Source organism: Carassius carassius, chromosome 4, assembly GCF_963082965.1.
Source record: "Carassius carassius chromosome 4, fCarCar2.1, whole genome shotgun sequence".
NCBI classification, from domain to species: domain Eukaryota; kingdom Metazoa; phylum Chordata; class Actinopteri; order Cypriniformes; family Cyprinidae; genus Carassius; species Carassius carassius.
This window is the reverse complement of record NC_081758.1, coordinates 14098618-14119664: the sequence shown is the minus strand read 5'-3', so window position 1 is coordinate 14119664 and position 21047 is coordinate 14098618. Positions and strand designations below refer to the sequence as shown.

General features: G+C 39.6%; 1 protein-coding gene across 5 annotated transcripts in view; it reads left to right on the top strand.

Annotated features, from left to right (window-relative positions):
* The window catches only part of LOC132136591 (cytospin-B-like), a 137104-nt gene that overhangs the window by 42766 nt on the left and 73291 nt on the right, over window positions 1-21047 (top strand). For all 5 annotated transcript variants that reach the window (XM_059547251.1, XM_059547255.1, XM_059547253.1 and 2 more), the window contains exons 2-3: window positions 10788-10982; window positions 11668-11803. In XM_059547251.1, coding sequence (XP_059403234.1) covers window positions 10821-10982; window positions 11668-11803 — 298 coding nt within the window. In that variant the 5' untranslated portion in view covers window positions 10788-10820. The remainder of the gene's footprint in view (window positions 1-10787; window positions 10983-11667; window positions 11804-21047) is intronic.

Here is a 21047-nt window from a genome sequence, read left to right as displayed (position 1 = left end):
GACGCAGTCACCGGTATGACAGGATGTGCGAAAGCCTCTCAAAAAAAGAAAAAACTTTCACTTGATTTAAAGAGGTTTTAGTCTGAATAAAATGCTAATAGCAGGATTATAAAATTAATAGATGTAATTAAGATCATAAATTGAAAAAAGCGCGCAGTAGCTACGTTTGAGATCATTTTTACTTTTTTGAATGTTTCCTATCCCGGCACGGAGACCACTGAACGCGCTTCTTTAAATGGTTTCGAGGTGCTTTTTGTTGAATTTTAAAACTCAATTGCAATGTTTTCAAACGACGTTATGGCATTTAAAATAAAATCATCCCAAATATAGGCCTAACTGTGGCGTGTGTGGCTGTGCTACGCAGTCAGAGAACCACTTCCATAGGGGCTGCCTTTAAAAATCTGGCATTTACAGTGCATTAGATCATAACACTGCATGCTTGCATACGAGGACGAGTGAGTGCGTTTGGATGTATGTGGAGGTTATTGCTCACGTCTCATTCACCACAAATCCAAATGTTTCCATATTCGCAATGTATTTAAATGTTAAACTATTATTTATAATGTATATAGATGTGTTAGGCCTATAACTTATATCGGATATACATTTGCCTTTGCTTGAGAACCTGTGCCCTAGCTAAGTCCATGCAGAAACTTGTTGTTTAGTGACATCATTGAATGCTCCGGGAAAACGTATTGTCAATGTCGGTCACAACACTTTTTAATTGCTGTTTTGAATCCAGCATTTATTTATTTGCAAATTATAAGCTCTAGGGCTGAACGATTAATCCAAAAGTAATCTAAACTGAAATTTAAAACCTCTAACCGACGTAATTTTCCCATGTCGGTTATTTCGGTTATTTCCTGTTAATACTTCCCCCTTAAAAGCGTGTGTAGCCACATGATTCTGCCAGTCAGTGGCATAAAAGCAAAACACGGAGGTGAACGCCGGTTCAACACATAGTGATGGTGCGCAAGCGGTGAGCCTTGAGTCTTCACTAAACTTTGTGATTTGTTTTATGGTTTGGACGTTCAAGCGATTAGACGATCGGATGTGTATTATTATATCGAGCTACCATGTTCGCGCAGCTGCATTGTGGCACGAAAACTCATAGCTGTGAAGATTGTGGGCACAGAGGAACGCAGTTGTCAGCGCTGTCCTGTGATTTATCACTAAAGTATCTTAGAATCTCAAAACTTATTATAGCATATTTTTCTACTTTTGAAGGAACTAGGCTATTTACAACCCCCAGCTTCACAATAATATAGAGACGGTAATTCACACACGCAATCACTTGTACTGGTACTGTTTACCTTTAATCTTTACTTATCTCTTACACCGAGCAATGATATGTAAGAAATGTTACGAACATAGATAAAATAACTGCTGATAGTGAGTTATGATCGTTGTTTCAATTGGAAAAAATATCCCACCTTTAATAGTCGATCTCAACCGTCTGGCTGAGGCCAGTCTAAAAAGACACTCAGGACAGTTGACAGAACGATGCTGCGTGTCGACACGAAAGCGTATCATTTTCACGTGTTATTAAGCCTTGCCACTTGCAAATGTAACCATTCAAAAAACTTTAAAGCATTCAAACACAAGACGCGGAAAAGCTGAACTGAGTAGCTGGTTACTCGCATGCGGACGCAGAGAGCTAGCCGCGTCTGACAGACAGCAACACTGAACCGAGCTCTCGTTTGTGAAGTTCTCCTTTAAGTTCCTCCTGCACCTCAACGAACAAAAACAAATCGCAGTTTAAACAAACCGAAAAGGATGTGTAAGAGCCCACTCAGCACCGCGATGTTCTGGTGTTCAGGGCTCACGCAGAGAGAGGCGTCTCAAAACACTTGTTTTTGCTCTTGTACCGACAAATACATAAAAAATATGTGAAAATACCCGTCTTGGATAGTATGTTTGAAAAAACTGTCATTTATGTCTTAAGTTAAAGTAAACAGTTGAGAAAAAAATCGTATGTGTATTGATGCATTCATTGTCTCTTAAAGTGACCGCGCCTAATAGGGCTTGGGCGCCGCGTTGCATTCTGGGACGTGGCGGGCATGTTGATGAACAAATAAACAGAACGAACATACAAATTAAACACTTTCAAACAGGGCCCACTGGTACAACCTGAACCGGGGCCCCACAAACCCCAACTATGGCCCTGTTTACAGTACAAACCTTGCAAGTGAACCATGTGGGCAAAAAAACTAAACAGAAACAAAATAATCGTTCATTAATCGTAATCGAGGTAAAGTGTTCAATTAATCGAGGTTTTGACTTTAGGCCATAATCATCCATCCCCTAATAAGCTCTGATTATGACAAGTGTGGTATAAAAGCTATGTTTATTAGAGGAATGATTTGTTAACTGGAAAATGTTACATCGCAACCATGCCTCTGGATGCATTCCAACACATAGCCTACATTTACACGGCATTGTTCTGGTTTGCCGGTTGGTCACGAATTTCCACAAATTCAATAATATTTAGGCCTTGTTTCTTTCCGAAATCCTCACCGTCTAACCATCTATTTTCGCAGGTTTATTTTATTGTCTTTCAATTTTACTCACAGTTTTCGCATCTCATACTGTGGTAAACAAGGGAAATTAAAGATTTCATGAATTAAGAATTTGTTTTATTCATTATTTTGTTCCCTTATTTCAGTTAAATCATAGGTTATTTAAGGAACAAATTAATGAAACATGTACAGTTGCCAAAAATAAATAAGTCATAGGAACGAATTAAAAAGTTGATAGCCTTTCTGTCCTGTGTCCCGCAGCCCTGCAAAGTGCAGGATTATGAAACAATTATCTGGGCAAATGACTTAGTTACTACATTTCTATTGCTTTCCATGTTGAATACGTTTGTGTTTTAATTTACTTTTAAAGTTTAAATAACATAAAAAATTATTTGTACATTATGAATGAATGTTGATGCATTTATATACCATCACCGTCACTCACAGTTGCTCGCACGTGTTTTGCCCTGAGCTGCACGGAGCCCAAAATCAGACAGGTTAATCGATCATGATTGCTTTAATCGATTACATCTCTTATCGACAATGAATCGATCATCGATTAATCGTTGACATCCCTAATTGTAATATGATATAATATAATAAAAAAGCAGACATTTCTCATTAATTCCTTTTTTACCCTTTTTGAGGTCAATTATTTATTATGTTCATAGTATAATACAATATAATATAAAAACAAGCATTTAAACTGAGATCTGTTAGCTAAACATATTTAAAAAATGTGACCATTTGAATTCTTATATATTTATCTAAGTAGAGTTTAGAGTAGTAGAGTTTGCACACTACTACACCTGTGTGTGACTGTAAATGTCTCTGAGTTTCGTTAACGTTCTGTGCTGCTATTTCCAACAATATATTTCTCTGAAATACCTCAAAGATGCATCTCATGAACCTTAAATTGGAAAGCATTTACTTTATAGACAAAGGACAACACAAGAGTAAATGAAAGTGAGTGTGGTAAAAATTTGAAATTTTTAATTCCCAATAAGGTTATCTAGACTAGGATGTCTTGCTGACCGATATCCCATATCCCATATCCCATTATAGCTGTGCTGGAAACCATAGAGGCTGTAGTTTGCTTTTTTATTTTGTAATATTGCCCAATAGCACTGGATATTGTCACAGATTTCAGGAATCGATTTGATTAGCAAAAGCATATTTTTGAAAGTGCAGTATATGGAGAGGACATTTATTTTTCCGTAGTGAATTGTCTGCAAAATAGTGGTGAAGGGTGTCAAATGTTTGACATTACTGCTAGGTTCACATTAAAGCCTGCTCATAGAAGTTTAGGTTGCTTTTTCCTCCTTGCTTTTGGGATGGTGGATTTCAAATTGGGTTGCTTTATATGGGACAGCATCATGAGCGAGCAACCTGTTTTTAATGGGCAAACTGAAGATTATCTTTAGATAACTGTACATGTTCTGTGCCAGTGTCACGGTCTGTTTGAAAGCTATTAGAGCGAAGCGTGCTAACCTCTCCTGTGCTGCAAACTGCTGATGTAGTTTTTGTAGGCTATTGACAGCAAGGATAAAACGTTAAAGTCACTCAGGCTGAAATTTTGACTGCAATACAAAGATGTAAATACACAAGACATAACTAATGCAACAATGACATGCAGTGATGCTCTATTTTTAGGTGGCTTGTTATGTATGGGTTTTTGTCACCCTGGAACCTATAAGTGTTAGGCTTCAGACAAATGGAGGACTCAATTGCAGTAAACAAATGTTAAAGTTTATTACAAAACTTTAGGAGCAAACATGAACAATGTGACAAGGTGAATAAGCTGTGCCTCTGAGTAGTAGCTCCTCGTGTGCTCCATACACACCTCAGCGGATACACAGACTAAGGAGACCACCAAGAGATAAGGGTAGCAGGATGACCAACTTATAAAGAGTCCAAGTCCAGTGAGTATGAATGGGTGAGTTGGGTCGATACCGGAGTATCGATAAGCTTCAGGACAAATGAACTGTTATTGAAACTAGAGATACACCGATTGTAATTTTCTTGGCCAATTCCGATTTTTTTGTTAGTGTGATCTGCCGATAACTGATTTATGCAGATTCCGATTTTTTTCCTTAAGATTTAAATTTAACAGCATATACAAACAAAAATCTACTTTTCTAATTTTCATCTCTTAAAGGGACAGTATTAAACTGCCGCTTGTCATTGAAGGGATAGTTCACCCAATAATTAAAAATCTGTTATTATTTAATAACTTTTATTTATTGTTTTGTTGAACACAAAAGAAGATATTTTAAGAATGTGGGTAACCAAATAGTTGCTGGTCCCCACTGACTTTGATAGTAGGAAAAAAAAAATAAAGTCACTGGGGAACAGCAACTGTAAAATGAATCCCCGGGAAACAAATGTTAGTATTTTTAACGGGTCACAAACACTTATCCATCCTAATTTAGTTAAATTAAATTAATCTTGTCAGTTAATGGTTAATAATCGGTTAACGAGCGTCGGATGTCAATTAGGAAAAATAACCAAATTTAACATCCCTAATGTGGATGTAGATGAAGACAGTCTAATTGGAAGATATCAGACATGTTTGATAGTTTGAACCAATTTTAGATAGTATATTGTTCTAATCTCCTAGATGGTTGTGTTTGTAATGAATTGAAAGTCTGATAGTGTAGGATCATCGGTGGCTTTATGTATGATACCCAGTTTTCCTGATGTCTAGTGTTTGCAAATCTGTTTAGATTTGATAAAGTCTTGTAGTGTATTTCAGCCTTAAGATGTGAGATCAGAGTTAGAGATCAGACACCAATTTGATTGGCAACAGGTCACTATAATAGTAACACTCATAAAGTGAGCTGAAGAGTTCAAGTTATACTTAAATATTAGGCCATTAATTGCTGTTTATTGTGAATGGGAAGATAAGAATATAGAGGGTGAAAGATGGAGCAAAGTGTAGGAAGAGTCTTAAGGTTCTGCTGTTCGTATGTTTCTCATTACATATCTCTTGGGACGTTGTTAATGGCTGGGCCTGTGTGCATTTGCACCCCATCATCATTTAAATCAATAAGAGCAGCCCACAAGGGTATATGCTCAGCTCTCTGCAGAACACATTAGCTTCCTCACCCTCTCTGTTTTGAAGAGAACTCATGTCAATTTCAGTCAATGGCCACCTGTCCGCTCCTCTCACATTTCCTCTACTTTGTTCACTAATAGATTTCCACATTGACTTTAAATCACTCGGTCCGTGTGCATTAATAGTTTTAGAGATCTGAACTGAAGATGTTGGGTCTCTGATGGGGCATTTGATTACTAGAATAATTAACAATAGGACAGTCAAAGGAACCTTCTGTAACGACTGGGGTGAAGGAGTGGCAGGAAGCAAGTGCGAGGTTAAGGTAATTTAATGAAGACAATGAAACAATACAACCTGGGAACACAAATAACGCTGGGAGGAATGCACAGTCCAAGATGGTGGTGATGAATGATGAATCCGGAAGGCAGAGGTGAGTTGGAATGAGGAGAGGGTGACACAGGAACTGCGGGGAAGCGAGCCGAAGGTAAGTGGTCCTCCGTCTCGAGTCCAGAATACGATTAACCGAATAGGTCGGTTCACCATCTACGAGACGCAGCGGCGGGGGAACCGGGGTAGGCGGATTAATATGTGAATAAAACTCGGGTTTAATTTTGGACACATGGAAGGCGGGATGTATCCTCCTGTATGCTGGAGGTAGTTTGAGGTGGACTGTCACCGGACTAATGATCTTGGTGATAGTAAACGGGCCAATGAATTTGAGAGCTAATTTGTTCGAAATGGAACGGAGAGGAATATTGTTCGTAGAAAGCCACACTTTTTGACCCAAGACGTAAACGGGAGGCTTTGACCGGTGGCGATCGGCCTTGGCCTTCGTGCGCTCCCTCATCCGGAGCAGAGTCTCGCGGGCTCTGGTCCAGGTGCGGTGGCACCTCTGGACAAATGCTTGGAGACTAGGAAAAGCTGGTGGCTGGTAACCTAAGCTGCACTGAAATGGAGAGAGGCCCGTGGCTGACACTGGTAAGGAATTGTGAGCGTACTCCACCATAGAGAGTTGTTGGCTCCAGGAAGAAGGATTCTTGGAGACCAAACATTGCAACGTTCTCTCTAAATCTTGGTTGGCTCGCTCAGACTGCCCGTTACTCTGGGGATGATAACCCGAATCTTTCCAAAATTTGGATATGAATTGGGATCCCCTGTCAGAAACCACGTCTACCGGGAAGCCATGTAACCGAAAGACGTGATCTAGGACAGTGACCGCTGTCTCCTTGGCTGTCGTTAATTTGGGCAAGAGAATGAAATGTGCCGCCTTCGAGAACCGGTCAAAACAACCGTCATGCCATTAGAGGGCGGGAGGGCGGTAACAAAATCTAGTGCGATATGTGACCAGGGTCTTGAAGGGACAGACAGCGGTTGAAGAAGCCCATCAGGAGGCCGGTTAGACGACTTACCACTGGTGCAAACTGAGCAAGCCAAAACAAAATCATGGACGTCACGAGCCATAAGTGGCCACCAGAATCGTTGTTTAACTAACCCCTTGGTTCGGCTTATCCCTGGATGACAAGCAACGTTAGAGCAGTGACCCCACTGAATAAGTTCGGACCGTAACTCTTCTGGCACAAATAAACGATTCGGTGGGCAACCGGGCGGAGGTGTTACCCCTTCTAAGGTCGTCTTGACCTTCGATTCGACCTCCCATACGAGTGCTGAGACGACTATTTTCTCAGGTAAAATACACTCGGGAGACACCGGGCGGGCGGAGGGATCAAAAAGACATGACAAAGAATCGGGTTTGACAAGGTGAGACTAGTTGGCTGAAATTATGAATGAAACGTCGATAGAAATTGGCGAACCCCAGAAACCGCTGTAGGGCCTTACGGGAATCTGGAGATGGCCAATCTATCACAGCCTTAACCTTGTCAGGATCCATACGTATTCCCTCGGACAAGCCGATATACCCTAGGAAGGGGACAGACTGTGCATGGAATACGCATTTCTCCGCCTTGACAAAAAGCCCATTCTCGAGTAATCTCTGGAGCACTCATCTGACGTGTTGAACATGTTCCTGGAGAGATGAAGAAAAAATCAGTAAGTCATCCAGGTAAACATATATAAACTGATCTACCATGTCTCTCAACACGTCATTAACAAGTGCCTGGAAAACCCCTGGTGAGTTGGAGAGCCCGAACGGCATCACCAAATATTCAAAGTGCCCCCTAGGGGTGTTAAAGGCGGTTTTCTATTCATCCCCCTTCCTGATGCGGACCAAATGATAAGCGTTACGTAAATCCAATTTTGTGAATACGGATGCTCCCTGTAACCTCTCAAAAGCTGAATACATCAATGGTAACGGATAGGTGTTCTTTATCGTGATGTTGTTCAGATCTCAGTAGTCAATACAAGGTCTCAAAGAACCATCCTTCTTACCCAAAAAAAAGAATTCTGCCCCCGCTGGAGAAGAGGAAGGGCGGATGAACTTCGATGCCAAGGAATCAGAAATGTATTTCTACATGGCATCCCTCTCCGGAATAGAAAGAGAGTAAAGCTTATAGTAAATCTATAGCACAGTCATAGGGACGATGCGGAGGAAGAGAAGCAGCAAGGGACTTACTGGACACCTCCTTCAGGTCCAAGTACTCTGCGGGCATGTTTGATAACACCATGGTCTCTTTCTGAACGACAGAAACAGGCACAACAGGACAAGCAGAAACCAGACAAGACTCATGACAACTTTCACTCCACAAGGTGACTGTGTTGGAACCCCAATCCACTCATGGATTATGTTTGATTAACCAGGGGTGACCTAAAACAATGGGAGCTACAGGGGAGTCCATGAGGTAAAAGGATATGGTTTCACTGTGGTTGCCTGAGGTGAGCAGAGTTATGGGTTCAGTGTAGTGGGTGACGTGTGGCAGTTCCTGGCCATTGAGTGCGGTGACATGGATGGGATGAGACACAGGAAGGACAGGAAGGTTCAAGTGACGTGCAAGGAGAGAGTCAATGAAATTACCTTCGGCCCCAGAGTCCAGAAGGGCGTGACAGTCGTGAGTGTGATTCTCCCACCGCAGTTTCACCCGAAGGAGAGTCGATGATGTGGTTGAGGACTTCCCGGCGGAGATCCCACCCGATAGTAGCCTCAAACTTACTACCGGGCTGACTCTTTTACCGGGCATGAATAGATGGAATGCTCCGAGCCACCGCAATATAAACATAGTCCTTGGGACCTCCGCTGCTCTCTCGACGTAATGGCGTGTAGGACTGACTTGTCTACCCAGGCGGATAATCCGAGCGTTTACCCGGAGTGCCAGGTCAATTAGGCCGTTGAGCGTTGGGGGCAGCTCGAGGAGGTAGATTTCCTTCTGAACACGGTCGGCCAGCCCATGCAGGAATCGATCCTACTGTGCCGCCTTGTTCCACTGGCACGCGGCCGCCAGGGTGCGGAACTGAATGGAATAGTCCGCCACTGATGATTTTCCTTGTTTAAGGTCTGAGAGCTGGTGAGCGGCCGCCCTGCCAGCCGCAGCTCGATCGAAGACCCGTTTCATCTCTTCGGAGAGGTAGTGGAACGAGGCGCAACACGGATGTTGATTCTCCCACACCGCCGTCCCCCATAAGGCGGCCCTGCTGGAGAGTAGGGTAAGAGCAAACGCAACCTTGGACTCCTCTGTCGCGAAGGTGCGGGGCTGCAATGCAAAATGCATTGAACATTTGTTAAGGAAAGTCTTGCAAAAGTTTGGCTCACCGGAGTAACTCTCTGGCGCCGGAAGTCGCGGCTCTGGCCGGAAGTGGTCCTGGGAGGTCTCCCGTGGGACGGGCGGTGCAGTGGGAGAGGTGAGTTGATGAATCTGCTGGGTGAGCTCGGACACCTGTGTCACCAGCGTTTGGATCACACGTCCGGTGTTCACGATGCTCTCCTGCTGCTGATCCATGCGGTTGACGCTGTGGTGAATGAATTCAGACAGTTAAGTGGTGCTCGCTGCTTCCATGTTTGGTGAGAGCGTTCTGTAACGACTGGGGTGAAGGAGTGGCAGGAAGCAAATGCGAGGTTAAGGTAATTTAATGAAGACAATGAAACAATACAATACTGGGACACAAATAACGCTGGGAGGAATGCACAGTCCAAGATGGTGGTGATGAATGACGAATCCGGAAGGCGGAGGTGAGTTGGCAGCAGGAGAGGGTGACACAGGAACTGCGGGGAAGGGAGCCGAAGGTTAGTGGTGTTGCTTGGTGGTGGGTTGCGTAGAGTGGACGGGGTTCCGGGGGGACAAGGATATCCAACGCAGAAACACACAAGAAAGCAAAGCACAGGTCACAAACATGAAACAACGCTCTCACGAACACAAGACAAGCCAAAATATAGGGATGAGTAATGAGTGACAGCTGTTGCTGATGACAATTAATGGAGACGCCCACAAACTAATCAGTGCTGACGCGTAACACACATACTTCACCCACAAAGTGCAAAACCCAGAGATCACGGTTTACCAACCGTGACACCTTCTTCAGATTTATAGATTTATATTTAAGTTGTGTCTTTCATTTTTCTCCTTCTCCTCCTTATCTCTCTCCTTCTAAATTGCCTCACTTTTACTTGCTTTAAGATGATATCAATTGAATGATCCTGCTGGGAGGTTATTCCTTGCAGATTACTTTGCTACTCTTTTTAGTTTTTCTTGATTGAAAACTTGCAGAATTCTAAATGATTTAAAGACCACTACATTGAATCTCGGAAATAAATAAACCACAATCTGATCCAAACAGCGCTGTGAAATTTTTATAGAAAACTTGAAATCACTCTCTGAATTTTCCTCTATTAGCAAGTAGTCCTAGATACACATTTCCCACAGACATGGTAATTTAATAACATTAAAATAATATATTTTAATAGATTTTTATTAACTTTAATTCATTTCAAATCCAAATCAATGCAAACCCTAAGGTAAAACCAAAAAACAGCTTCTTTTTTTTGGTCTGGCTTGGGTTGGGTAGCAGACGTCTGTCTTGGCATACACTCTTATTGACAGATGAATGCTTTATTATTAAGTAAACTAAAACATTTTTTTAAACATACATGCAAGAATACAGAATTTGTGTGTTCTATTGATGGGTGTTCTGATTCTTCTGAATCTAAATTGTTTTAAATGTTTGTATTCAGCAATCCCATCAGGATTCAACTATTTCCTGTATTATAATCTGAACTCAACCATCTAACTCTGAACCTCTGCTTCCTCTTGTTGCTTTGTCCACAGAACAAGTAGTGAGAGTTGTGAACTGAGAAGACCATGTTGAAAGGGGGCACTGCCAAGGCGGCACTGCCCAGGATGGGAGCCCCGGAGCGTGCAAAGCTGTCTACCACCAGCTCCCAAAGCACATACTCCAGCAACATTGGAATGAAGACCTCTAGATCATCCAGCACCATTGCCTCTGATCTGCGACTCAGCAAGGTGAGTTGTAACACTAATCTAATACGCCAGTAGAATGGATGAGAAGTGGGAGTGATGGGAAACTGACACAGCACATGTTCTGTGTAAAAAAAAAAAAAAATTGAGATTTTTTAATTGAGATATTTAATATATATATATAATTTTTTATAGGGGTGTAACGGTACGCAAAAATCACGGTTCAGTATGTACCTCGGTTTTAAAGTCACGGTTTGGTTCATTTTCGGTACAGCAAGGGAAAGAAATGCAAACATTAAACTGCAGGTTGTTTATTACTATAAACTTTTTTTTACAATTTGTTTACACTTTTTTTTTTTTTAAATACTTTTTAATAAAATATATATAAAATAAAAAAAGAATAATAAATAAAAAAAATACTGCTGCAAAGTTCTCCACTAAATAAAATACTCTCAGTCTCAAACCAATATCATATAATAAAATATAATGGAAAAATATAAATAAATAACTATGATTACAGTGCAGCATTACCAATCCCAGCTTGTAGGCCTGCTCATATTAAAAAAATATATATAACTTTTCCAAAGTGTAAAGTGCAGCATCAACCATTTCAGTTTTTAGACCTGCTCAGATTTCGTTATTGCGTTGGACCGATCAGAATTATATGCCATCATATTAATAATTAGATTATCATCTGTTTCACTGACGGTCCTAATTTTTTTGTGTTTAGATAAAAAGAGCGAGCAGTGATGATACTCTGGCTAAACCTGTTCAGGGTTCAGGGTCTTCAGTGTCCCGAATAAAGAAGACCGTCACCACAGGAGCCATCTCTGAACTTTCAGACAACAGACCACGCAGCACTTCAAGTAGGATTTTACATCTTACACACAGTCTCATAAAACTCATTTCCTAATAGTGTGCAGTCATAAAACTACTCCGCAATTACTGAAGTTATTTAAAGGGACTGTAAGTAAGAAATTACTCCCATCTAGTGGTGAAATTGTATTTTGCATTCAAACTAATTTTGCTCTCCAGCTCCTCGCTTTTTCAAATGCGTGTTGCATCTACGGTAGGCGATATGTACCAAAAAGCTTTGACAGGATGTCTTCTAATAGCACTTCGTTTTGGCGACGATGTTTTCTTCTCCTGTGGCGCGGCATATGTATGTTCCATAATAAGAATGCAATCCAGACTTTTAAACTTGCCGGTGCAGTTTCAAGCGCCTCTCACTGCTCTGCACCTGCGTTTCTGGCTCTGACCGAAAACGCGTTGTGGAAACGCGTTGGCTTAGTACTTTTTGTCCCTCTCTGCTATTATAGTTTTGCAAGATGGCGGAACTACATGGAAGCCTCCGTCGGCCTACCCGTCCCATGTATATAAAGATAATAAATTCTTCATTTACGAGGATTAGTTTAAACATTGGCATAGGTATTTGTACACCATTGAGGGCATATTTCTGAATAAAAATATTGATTTTAGATAATAAAATACCTAAAAAGTTACATATTGTCCCTTTAATAATAATTTATAATAATACTATTTTTTTATTACATTTTGAATAATATTTAGCCTCTTAACTTATATCTTAATTGGTAAGTATTGTTTGGATGGAATACTTTATATTTCAAATGTCGATTTTTCACAATAAAGATATTTACACAGTATGCACTCTCCCAGTATAAGAAATATGATAAAAAAAACAAATCAAAACGATCTCATTTTAGTTGCATGAGTAGCTCTGGGGATTGACAAACACAGCAAACATGATACATGATAGACATCAATATGACAACATCATTTTCATAAAATGTTAAAGGGATAGTTTCGAATCTCATATTTTAAAAGAATGTTTGTAACCAAACTGTAACTCGTTTTATGATCTGAAGAAGAAAGAAAGTCATACAGGTTTAAAACAACCCGAGGATGAGTAAATAATGAAATACGTTTCATTTCTGGGTAGGAGCTATAAACTATTAAGGGAACTATCTCTTTAATGTCTTGGAATGAAATCCCTGCACAGCTCTTGAGAATGCAGCTGAACACCTCTAGAGGGCGCCAGGACACCGTTCAATGAAAATGAAGAGCCCTTTGATTCATTTCCTGTTCTGCGATGCATTAGTTCTGACTCTGAGTTTGTTTTTATTGCATCAGTTGGTTTATGGACAGCCTCTATTGTGTGTGGGTGATGGCAATTCAATATTTAACTATATATTTGTGTAAAAGATCACTCATTGGACTTGAACTGTACTACAAGAATAAAACCGATGATTTGTGTTCTCAGCAGAAATTAACACAATCCAAAACTGATATAATATTGAATATAACATGGTTTACCCTCCAGAACCATAAAACAGGGTTTAATTTGCTTCTGATTGGATTGTATTTGAGAAATGTGAAATGAGGCATTGTGTTTTTGTAGAGTGCAAAGAGTGCATGTGTTCTCTGTGAACATTGTTGGGGTCGATGGCATATTTAACTTGTTGGACTGGATTGATGGAGTCTGATATTAATAATTCGTCTTTTGTCAACATTCCACACATGGGAAAAAAAGATGCAAGCTAGACATTGTGTTGAACAGGAATGCTGCCTGTCTGCATCACTTCTGCGGGATTGGCTCTGTGGTACAATACAGCATCAGGGTGTAGCAGATCTCTTTGTAATTCATGTGATGCTCGGCTAGTTGTTGTATCTGTAGGCAAAGGAGGTGCTAATGAGCTCAATTAGTGAGGTGAATAAGATCATGAAAAATAGAGCAGAATTTTGTGACATTGTGCCATTATTCACATCACCCTCATGACATTTATGTGGAATAAAAAGAATCTTCTGTGGCTTACCATTTTTTAAATATTCCCAAATTCTTTACCTGAAATACACCAAAGTTTAAAAGTTTTAGATTGGTTTTCAATATTTTTTATATTTTTAAAGAAGTCTCTTATTTTCGTCAAAGCTGCATTTATTTTAGCAAAATATCAGAACTGTTTGCTAAACATTTGGCTTGGTGTCAGCTTGTCATTTTTCATATTTTCTCTTATAGTTTACGATATAGTACCTCTTAGCTGCTAACCAAGAAATACCATAACTATTTGGTGTGTGGTTCTTGTAAACATTTCTTTCATTGATAAATAACATGATACACATCAGCTGCCCTTAAAAATCTAAATTGGACACTTAAAATAAATCTGAGATTTTGCATTTAAACAAGTGCCACAAGAAAATAGCTGTTAAAAATTGCTAAACAATGGTAACAAAGGTTTATTCATTTTTATGGTATTATTGTAATATATATTTCTGAATGTTTAATAGTTAATTGCAGTAAAATAAGTAGTTAACAGAAATCATGAAAATGAAACGCACACTTTAAACACTCTGAAATATCAGCCTGATCTCATGAGAAAACTTTTGGAGTAGGCAATTTTAAATGAATGCTTATGGAAAGAGTAATTTTTTGTAAAATAAAAACTTAACCCTTAGTGGGATGTAACATTCACATGAAGTAGCTACCAATTCGCCAAAATATAAAATAGTTAGTTGGACAATTTCCAGTAAATTTTGGAAATATTACAGAAATTTGGGAAACTTTCCAGATTTTTTTTTTTTTTTTTTTAATATTCCCTTTTTTTTTTGGAAATGTACTGAAAATGTTCCACCCTTTTGCAACCCTAGTTACGAATTGCTATGAGTGTGTTGGAAATACAGTTTGAGGCAAGCAGTAAGAACCTTATCAGCCTATGATACAGTATGTGACAAGACAACTCACATCACCTTAGCCAGCCACAGGGCCTCATCAATATTTAAATGAAGCTTTCCTTTGCTGTTAGGTTTCCAAAGTGCAATGAAGTGAGAAGCACTTGGTCTCTCTTCTATAAATAAAATGCATGTGTTAGTGGACAACAATGTGCTTAAGGTCACATGTCATTCGATTTCATTAACACTCCCATTTATTCAGTTTCCAGTACACAACACCTCACAAAGCTCTGTGATGCTGTATCAGTTGCCATTACATGGGCAGTTAGTCTGGATGTAATAGCGCTTATGACACTGTGAGACGTATTAAGTGTATGACTCAGTGTTGTGGATTTAGAGTATGTGTGAATAGTGCATTGTCACCCTGTTCCACGTCGCCAGCTTACAGGAGTTCAGACTCACAGTCTGGCTCAGCTGACGTTGATGGTTAATTAAGCAGAGCTGCCATGTTAATCTCTCTTGAGTGTGGGTAGAGTGTTACCCTTCTACAAAATAAATCCTGTAAAAATACTACTGTTCAAAAAAAAAAAAATTAGTTTGAAAGAAATTGGTACTTTTAATTACCAAGGATGCATTAAATTGTTTAAAATGGACAGTAAAGACATTTGTAATGTTACAAAAGATTTCTATGTTTAATAAATGCAGTTCTCTTTTATTTCATTCTAGAAATTTAGGTAGCAAATTGTCATTTAAAATGTACAGCATGAACTGATAGCAGAGATCCTTGCAATGCCTATAAATCATTTTACAGTAACAACAACGGTCAACCTGGAACGTTCCTTTCATGTCTAACAGTACTTGGTCTCTGGTGGTGTACGGTCAGTGAGGTGAGGCCGTGAGAGGTCTGGGTGGGCACAGATCAGCTCAGCTGTAGTTTACAGAGGCTTTGTTCGGCCTCTGTTTGTGAATGTGAGCGAGCTACAGGTGTGCAGATTAGAACTGGAGCTATTTACCAAGGGTGGAGAGGCTTTATATAACCTCAGTAAATTTGAAAGAATGACAAAAAGAACAATACGAAATAGTAATATAATTATTCACTCTCCCTTTAACAAGTTTAATAATTCACGCTTCCATGTGTCTCATATCACACTACAGTCTCTTGCTTCTCACATAATAAAATAACTCAAATCAATATTTCATGCCTGTTTATTTATTGATTTGGTAAGTAGCTTCATAAGAACCAGGAAGCCAGTCATCTGGGTTTATTTTACAAATAATTTAATGATGCAAATATTATTTATAAATATTTAATATACTGCACATGTAATATTTCTGGTCACTAATTAAATAAGTGACATTGATCAAGTGACTTTCTGGGCAGACAGTCAGTTTTTCTTGAAACAAAGAACTTCATCATCTCAAATCATGCTGGAGAACATGATCAACAGGTTTGATCAAAACTTGTCGAGTTCATTCAGCGTAAGTACTGCTGTCATTAAGATAAAGGAGAGACAAACCCAAAAACTGAATTGTATTATTTTTAAATCAGCCTTAACGCAAATGATTTTTAAAACAGCTTTAACGCAAATGTTTATGCTGATCATATCATTTGCTGCTGAGAAAAAAAAGATGAAAATGAGATGAAATGAGCAACAGGGATGTGCATTCTGTCTATAGTCAAGCCTGCGACAGACAGGTTCAGGCAAAGATGACATGTTTTTTCCTAACATGAATATTTAACTCGTATGCATTTTACATGAATAGAGAATGTGGGGGAGGGAAGGAGCTAAAGAAAATAACACATTACATTTTTCATGCCTCCTACTGAGAACAGAAAAAAAATGGATCAATCTAACTAGAGAGCTCTAATCTCCTATACTGTGATAATGCAGCAATCAAAGACAAAAACACGGTGTGTTCAGCACATGTGTGTCTCAGTGTATTACCCAGTATCCTCTGCTACAGAGCAGATGAATGAGGTCAGAAAAGTTCACATGTGGAAGGAGACTTAGTACATCCTCTCCTCCATTTCTTTCGATCTGTTCCTCTTCATCAGTCCAACATACTATTCATTTCTGAAGACAGAGGTAAAGCGAAGGAGAGACAGTGCAAGATAAAAAAGGGAGTTGCTTGCTTTAATTTTAATGCTTTAGCTGGAGGAGGAGCAAATATATGACAAAAGCAGGCCACACCCCCAAAACAGAGACACAACTAATAACACACTGAATACACTCCTGCTGCATGACGCTGAGAGGGAGAGACCGAACAAGTGAATGAGAAGGCTGAGGGAATACTGGGACAGACTGACAGTCAGCAGGAATGTTGTCTGGCTGCTGATTCACAACCGGCAGGACGAGAGGAGAAGGACAAACACCTCTGTCATTGTCTTTGTCTCATACGCACGGGCAGCAGTGAAGCAAGCGTGCTCTGTCAGGTGTGTCGGAGCTCTGCTCTGATGGATTAGCGTCTTCTGTGGAGCAGCGTGTAGCAGTCATGGGGAACCAGGAAACCCGGGTGGAAGCTCCGGACACAGGTCTGACTAACATATCACTGTGCTGTAGATCTGTTGTATTGTCATTGTATATGTTTGTTTGTGTGGACTCTGTTTAACTGTCTAATACAGTTACTCTGTGTCTTTTTGTTATTTCCTACATTATCTCTTTTTATTCTAGATATTTTGTTTGTTCTGTCTGTTATCCATCCTTTCGTTTTTCTCTTTGGCTCTGTTTTGCGGTTTCACTCACAGTTGTGGCCAGTATCAGCGTGCAGCTGTAGGGGGTAAATGGAAGTTGGATGATGAATGAAGCTTTTATCCACACTTGTCTGGATCTCATCGCTCTTCATCACCGCTGTGTGTGTATATCATGTCAAGGCAAACTAACTCAGAGCATCTCAGAAATAGCAAGCACCATTTTACTGTTGTTCATACTTATGTTTAGACATTTGAGTAAACGTAGACTTGTCCCACTACACATTTTTTTGCTACGAACATGAATGATACCTCAAATCAGTCATGTTGCTTGTTCAGAAGATTTGCGATTTTCATCTTGCAGGCAATACAATTAAAGAATTTACTTTGAAGGAGGCACAGAAGACTTGTTTAGAGACCAGAATATAATAGAGGCATAAAATAGAATATAATCATTTTATTATAATTTTTTTTAATGAAATGTTAACATGCCCATCTCTTCTCTGATGCCTTGCATATCAGTGTGAGGGCTGGGCTTCAATTCCCTCTTTTCAACTACACTACTGACACTTTCTACAATCCTGCACAATACGGATCAAAGTCAGTGTGGTAGAAAAAGAGATTATCTGTGTGTTACATGTCCACAATCCACCCCAGGGAATAAACTTTCTATTGCATTTCCATTTCAAAGTTTTCTTCATTTCAGCCAGCTTTAACTGCAGAGACGGTAAAACAACAGTCTGCTTTATCTCGCTGTCCTCCAGCACTTCCTCAGTCTCCCGGGTCTCTCTTTCTCCATATCACTTCATATATTATGCTGTCTCTGTTCTTGACTTATTAACTGTGACTCATGATTGTTGATATTCAGTTCAATTATGGTGTTATTGTAATCTTCTACCGTGCTGGTGATTGAATTCTGGGCTTGATACATGTGTGAAAATCATGAGTTTTCTTAAAACTGAGTTCCCTTAGGTTATGTCGTGGTTAAGCCACAAGTAGATTTATTTGTAAGACTTATGGAAGTCTTGGATGTGTGTGTGTGACCACACAGAGATCGTGGCTGACTGCCAGTTTACTACTGCAGAAGCCTTATCTGCGATGGAAAATGTTGCCAAATACTGTGTGTTTATGTATGTGCGATTTAGATGAAACAGTAGGTTCTTATGCTGAACACACAAACACTCCTCAGCTGAGGTTAGGCTGTATCTACCTCAACAGCTTTACCTTGACATCGTTTGGAGAAAGAAAAGATGCTATTAACAACTATCAGTTGCAATGCTGTGAATGTTTATCAAGAGTTTTATTCTGATGACATTTTACTTCCACTATCCAGATCTATGATTTTATCAAGTATAATTTTTAGTAAAGCTGCCCGCACATTGAAAGAAGGAAAAAAAAATGTAACAATTCATTTATGATGTAGAAGGCTTGGACCGATAAATGATTCTGGCTTTAAAAGAATCAACATTAAAAAAAACTTACCAGTACAGAATAAATACTGTTATTTGAACATTATTTTGAAACAGCTGGACTCCATGAGTCTGCGCTGCAGATTTGTTGTCACTAACTTCATGTCAGGCAGCTCAGTCAGTCATAAGAACGAGTTTCTACAAGGATCAGAGTGCAAACTCCCCTCTATCATAGGCGGATGCCTCCCCCTCATGAAGACCACCCTAATAGAAATTTTGCTATAAAGATAACACTTGGATGCCTCACATCTGGAAGATTTCAACATTTTAAAATGATTAGACCTACAGTTGTGAGTGTATTATTGATGTAAACATTCAATTCAGTAACAAATATATTAATTTTTAATGAGTTAGTAAATAATAAATGCAATATTCATTACTACATAAGTTAAGCAATTACAGTATGTTGGAACATGTCTGGCTAAATATATGGCTACCAGCTCTTATTTTTTGGCTGAACTTTAGATCTGTATGAAATCATTAATTCACAGCACAGTGTTTTGACCACTTAAAGTGAAATATGTTTGTGGTTGGCCAGAGTTAGACTCTGATAAACTGTTAATGCATTTACCATGTATAAAGTTTAAATACTTTATATTCTGTTTGCTGAACTGTAGAGGAGTGTAGATATCCTTGGGGAAATCCTTTTAGAGCTTAGATGTTACATTCCATTAAATTAAAGCAGAGATTATTTTTGTTCACACCACAATATCTAGATAACTTGTGCAGCATTAAGCACTTTTGCTTATATGACAACCTACCGACAATGCAGTGGAACATGATTATGTGAATCCACCTTTGAATTGGCATTTCCTTGCTATACAATACAGTGGGTATAGTAAAGAGTCACCACCCTTTAAAATAATCACATTTTGTTGCTTTGCAGCCTGAAATGAAGACAGCCAGAGTTTTTATTTTATCCAGCTTTATTTATTTAGTGCAACTTATAACATCCAAGTGAAAATATAACCAGCATGTCAGGGAAATCGAGTATATATATATATAAAAAAACAGGATGACTGATCACCCCCTCATCCCTAAAATGACTTGTAAACCTTCTCAATAGCATACAAAGCCATTTGACTATCAACTGTGATCAGCTGTTCTCATTTTGATTACTCAGCATGAAAAGAGCTTTCCTGGAGCATTTCAGTCCTTGGTAGTGCAACTGAAGCAAACAATCAACTATGTGTAGCAAGGCACTGTCAAAAGATCTCTGGGAGAAAGTTGTGGACAGGGACAAGTCAGGAGATGGATACAAAAAAAATTAAAAGGCTTTATAAATGCCTAAAAGCACAGTGAAGTGAATTAAGAAGTGAAAAGTATTTGGTACAAAACAGACCCTCCCTGGATCAGGACTTCGCTCTAAACTGGATGAAAGAGCCAAGAGGAAACTGGTCAGAGAGACAACCAAGAGGTCTACAGCAACTCTGAAGCAATTGCAGAAATTTGACAAAGAGTGGTCATTGTGTGCATGTGAAAACAATATCATACATTCTTCACAAATGTGGCTTGTATGGGAGGGATGCAAGGAAAAAGCCATTCCTCAAAAAGGCCACATGCAGTCATGACTGAGCTTTGCCAAAACACACTTTGAAGATTTGATGATTAGTCTGGTGGAAATCCAAGACAGCTCACCATTGAAATAACACCATTCCTCCAGTAAAGCATGGAGGTGATGACATCCTGTTATGGGCTGTTTCTCTGCAGCAGGGACTTGAGCACTTGTCAGGATCAAATTCTTGAGATCTCTACCAGAGAGTTGTCAATGGGAAGAAGGTTTACCTTGCAACATGACAGTGACCCAAAGCACACAACAAAACTGAGCACACAGTGGTTGAAGGAGAAAAGGGTGAAAATCCTTGCACAGTCAAAGCCCAAACTTAAACCCCACTGAAAATCTGTGGAATGACTTGAAGACTGCAGTCCACAGTCACCATCAAATTGAACTGAAATTGAGCTGCTCCGCAAAGAAGCGTGGGCAAATATTGCAAAGTTAGTAGAGACGTATCCCCACTGACGGCTGAAGGTCTGGAATTTATGGCAACTTTCATTGGTCAAGGCCCGCCCATGAGGACATTTGACCGACATATCAAACAACCAATCACAGTTTGTTTCATTCATCGTCACATTTCGGGGTGAGCAAATGTTGCAACAATAACAGACCGGTGTGTAAAACTCTCGCACATATTTTAAAGATTCTATACACTATGCATCAGACGTTTAGCCAACGGTCTGGGGGGTGACACCCGAGCATGAGACTATATC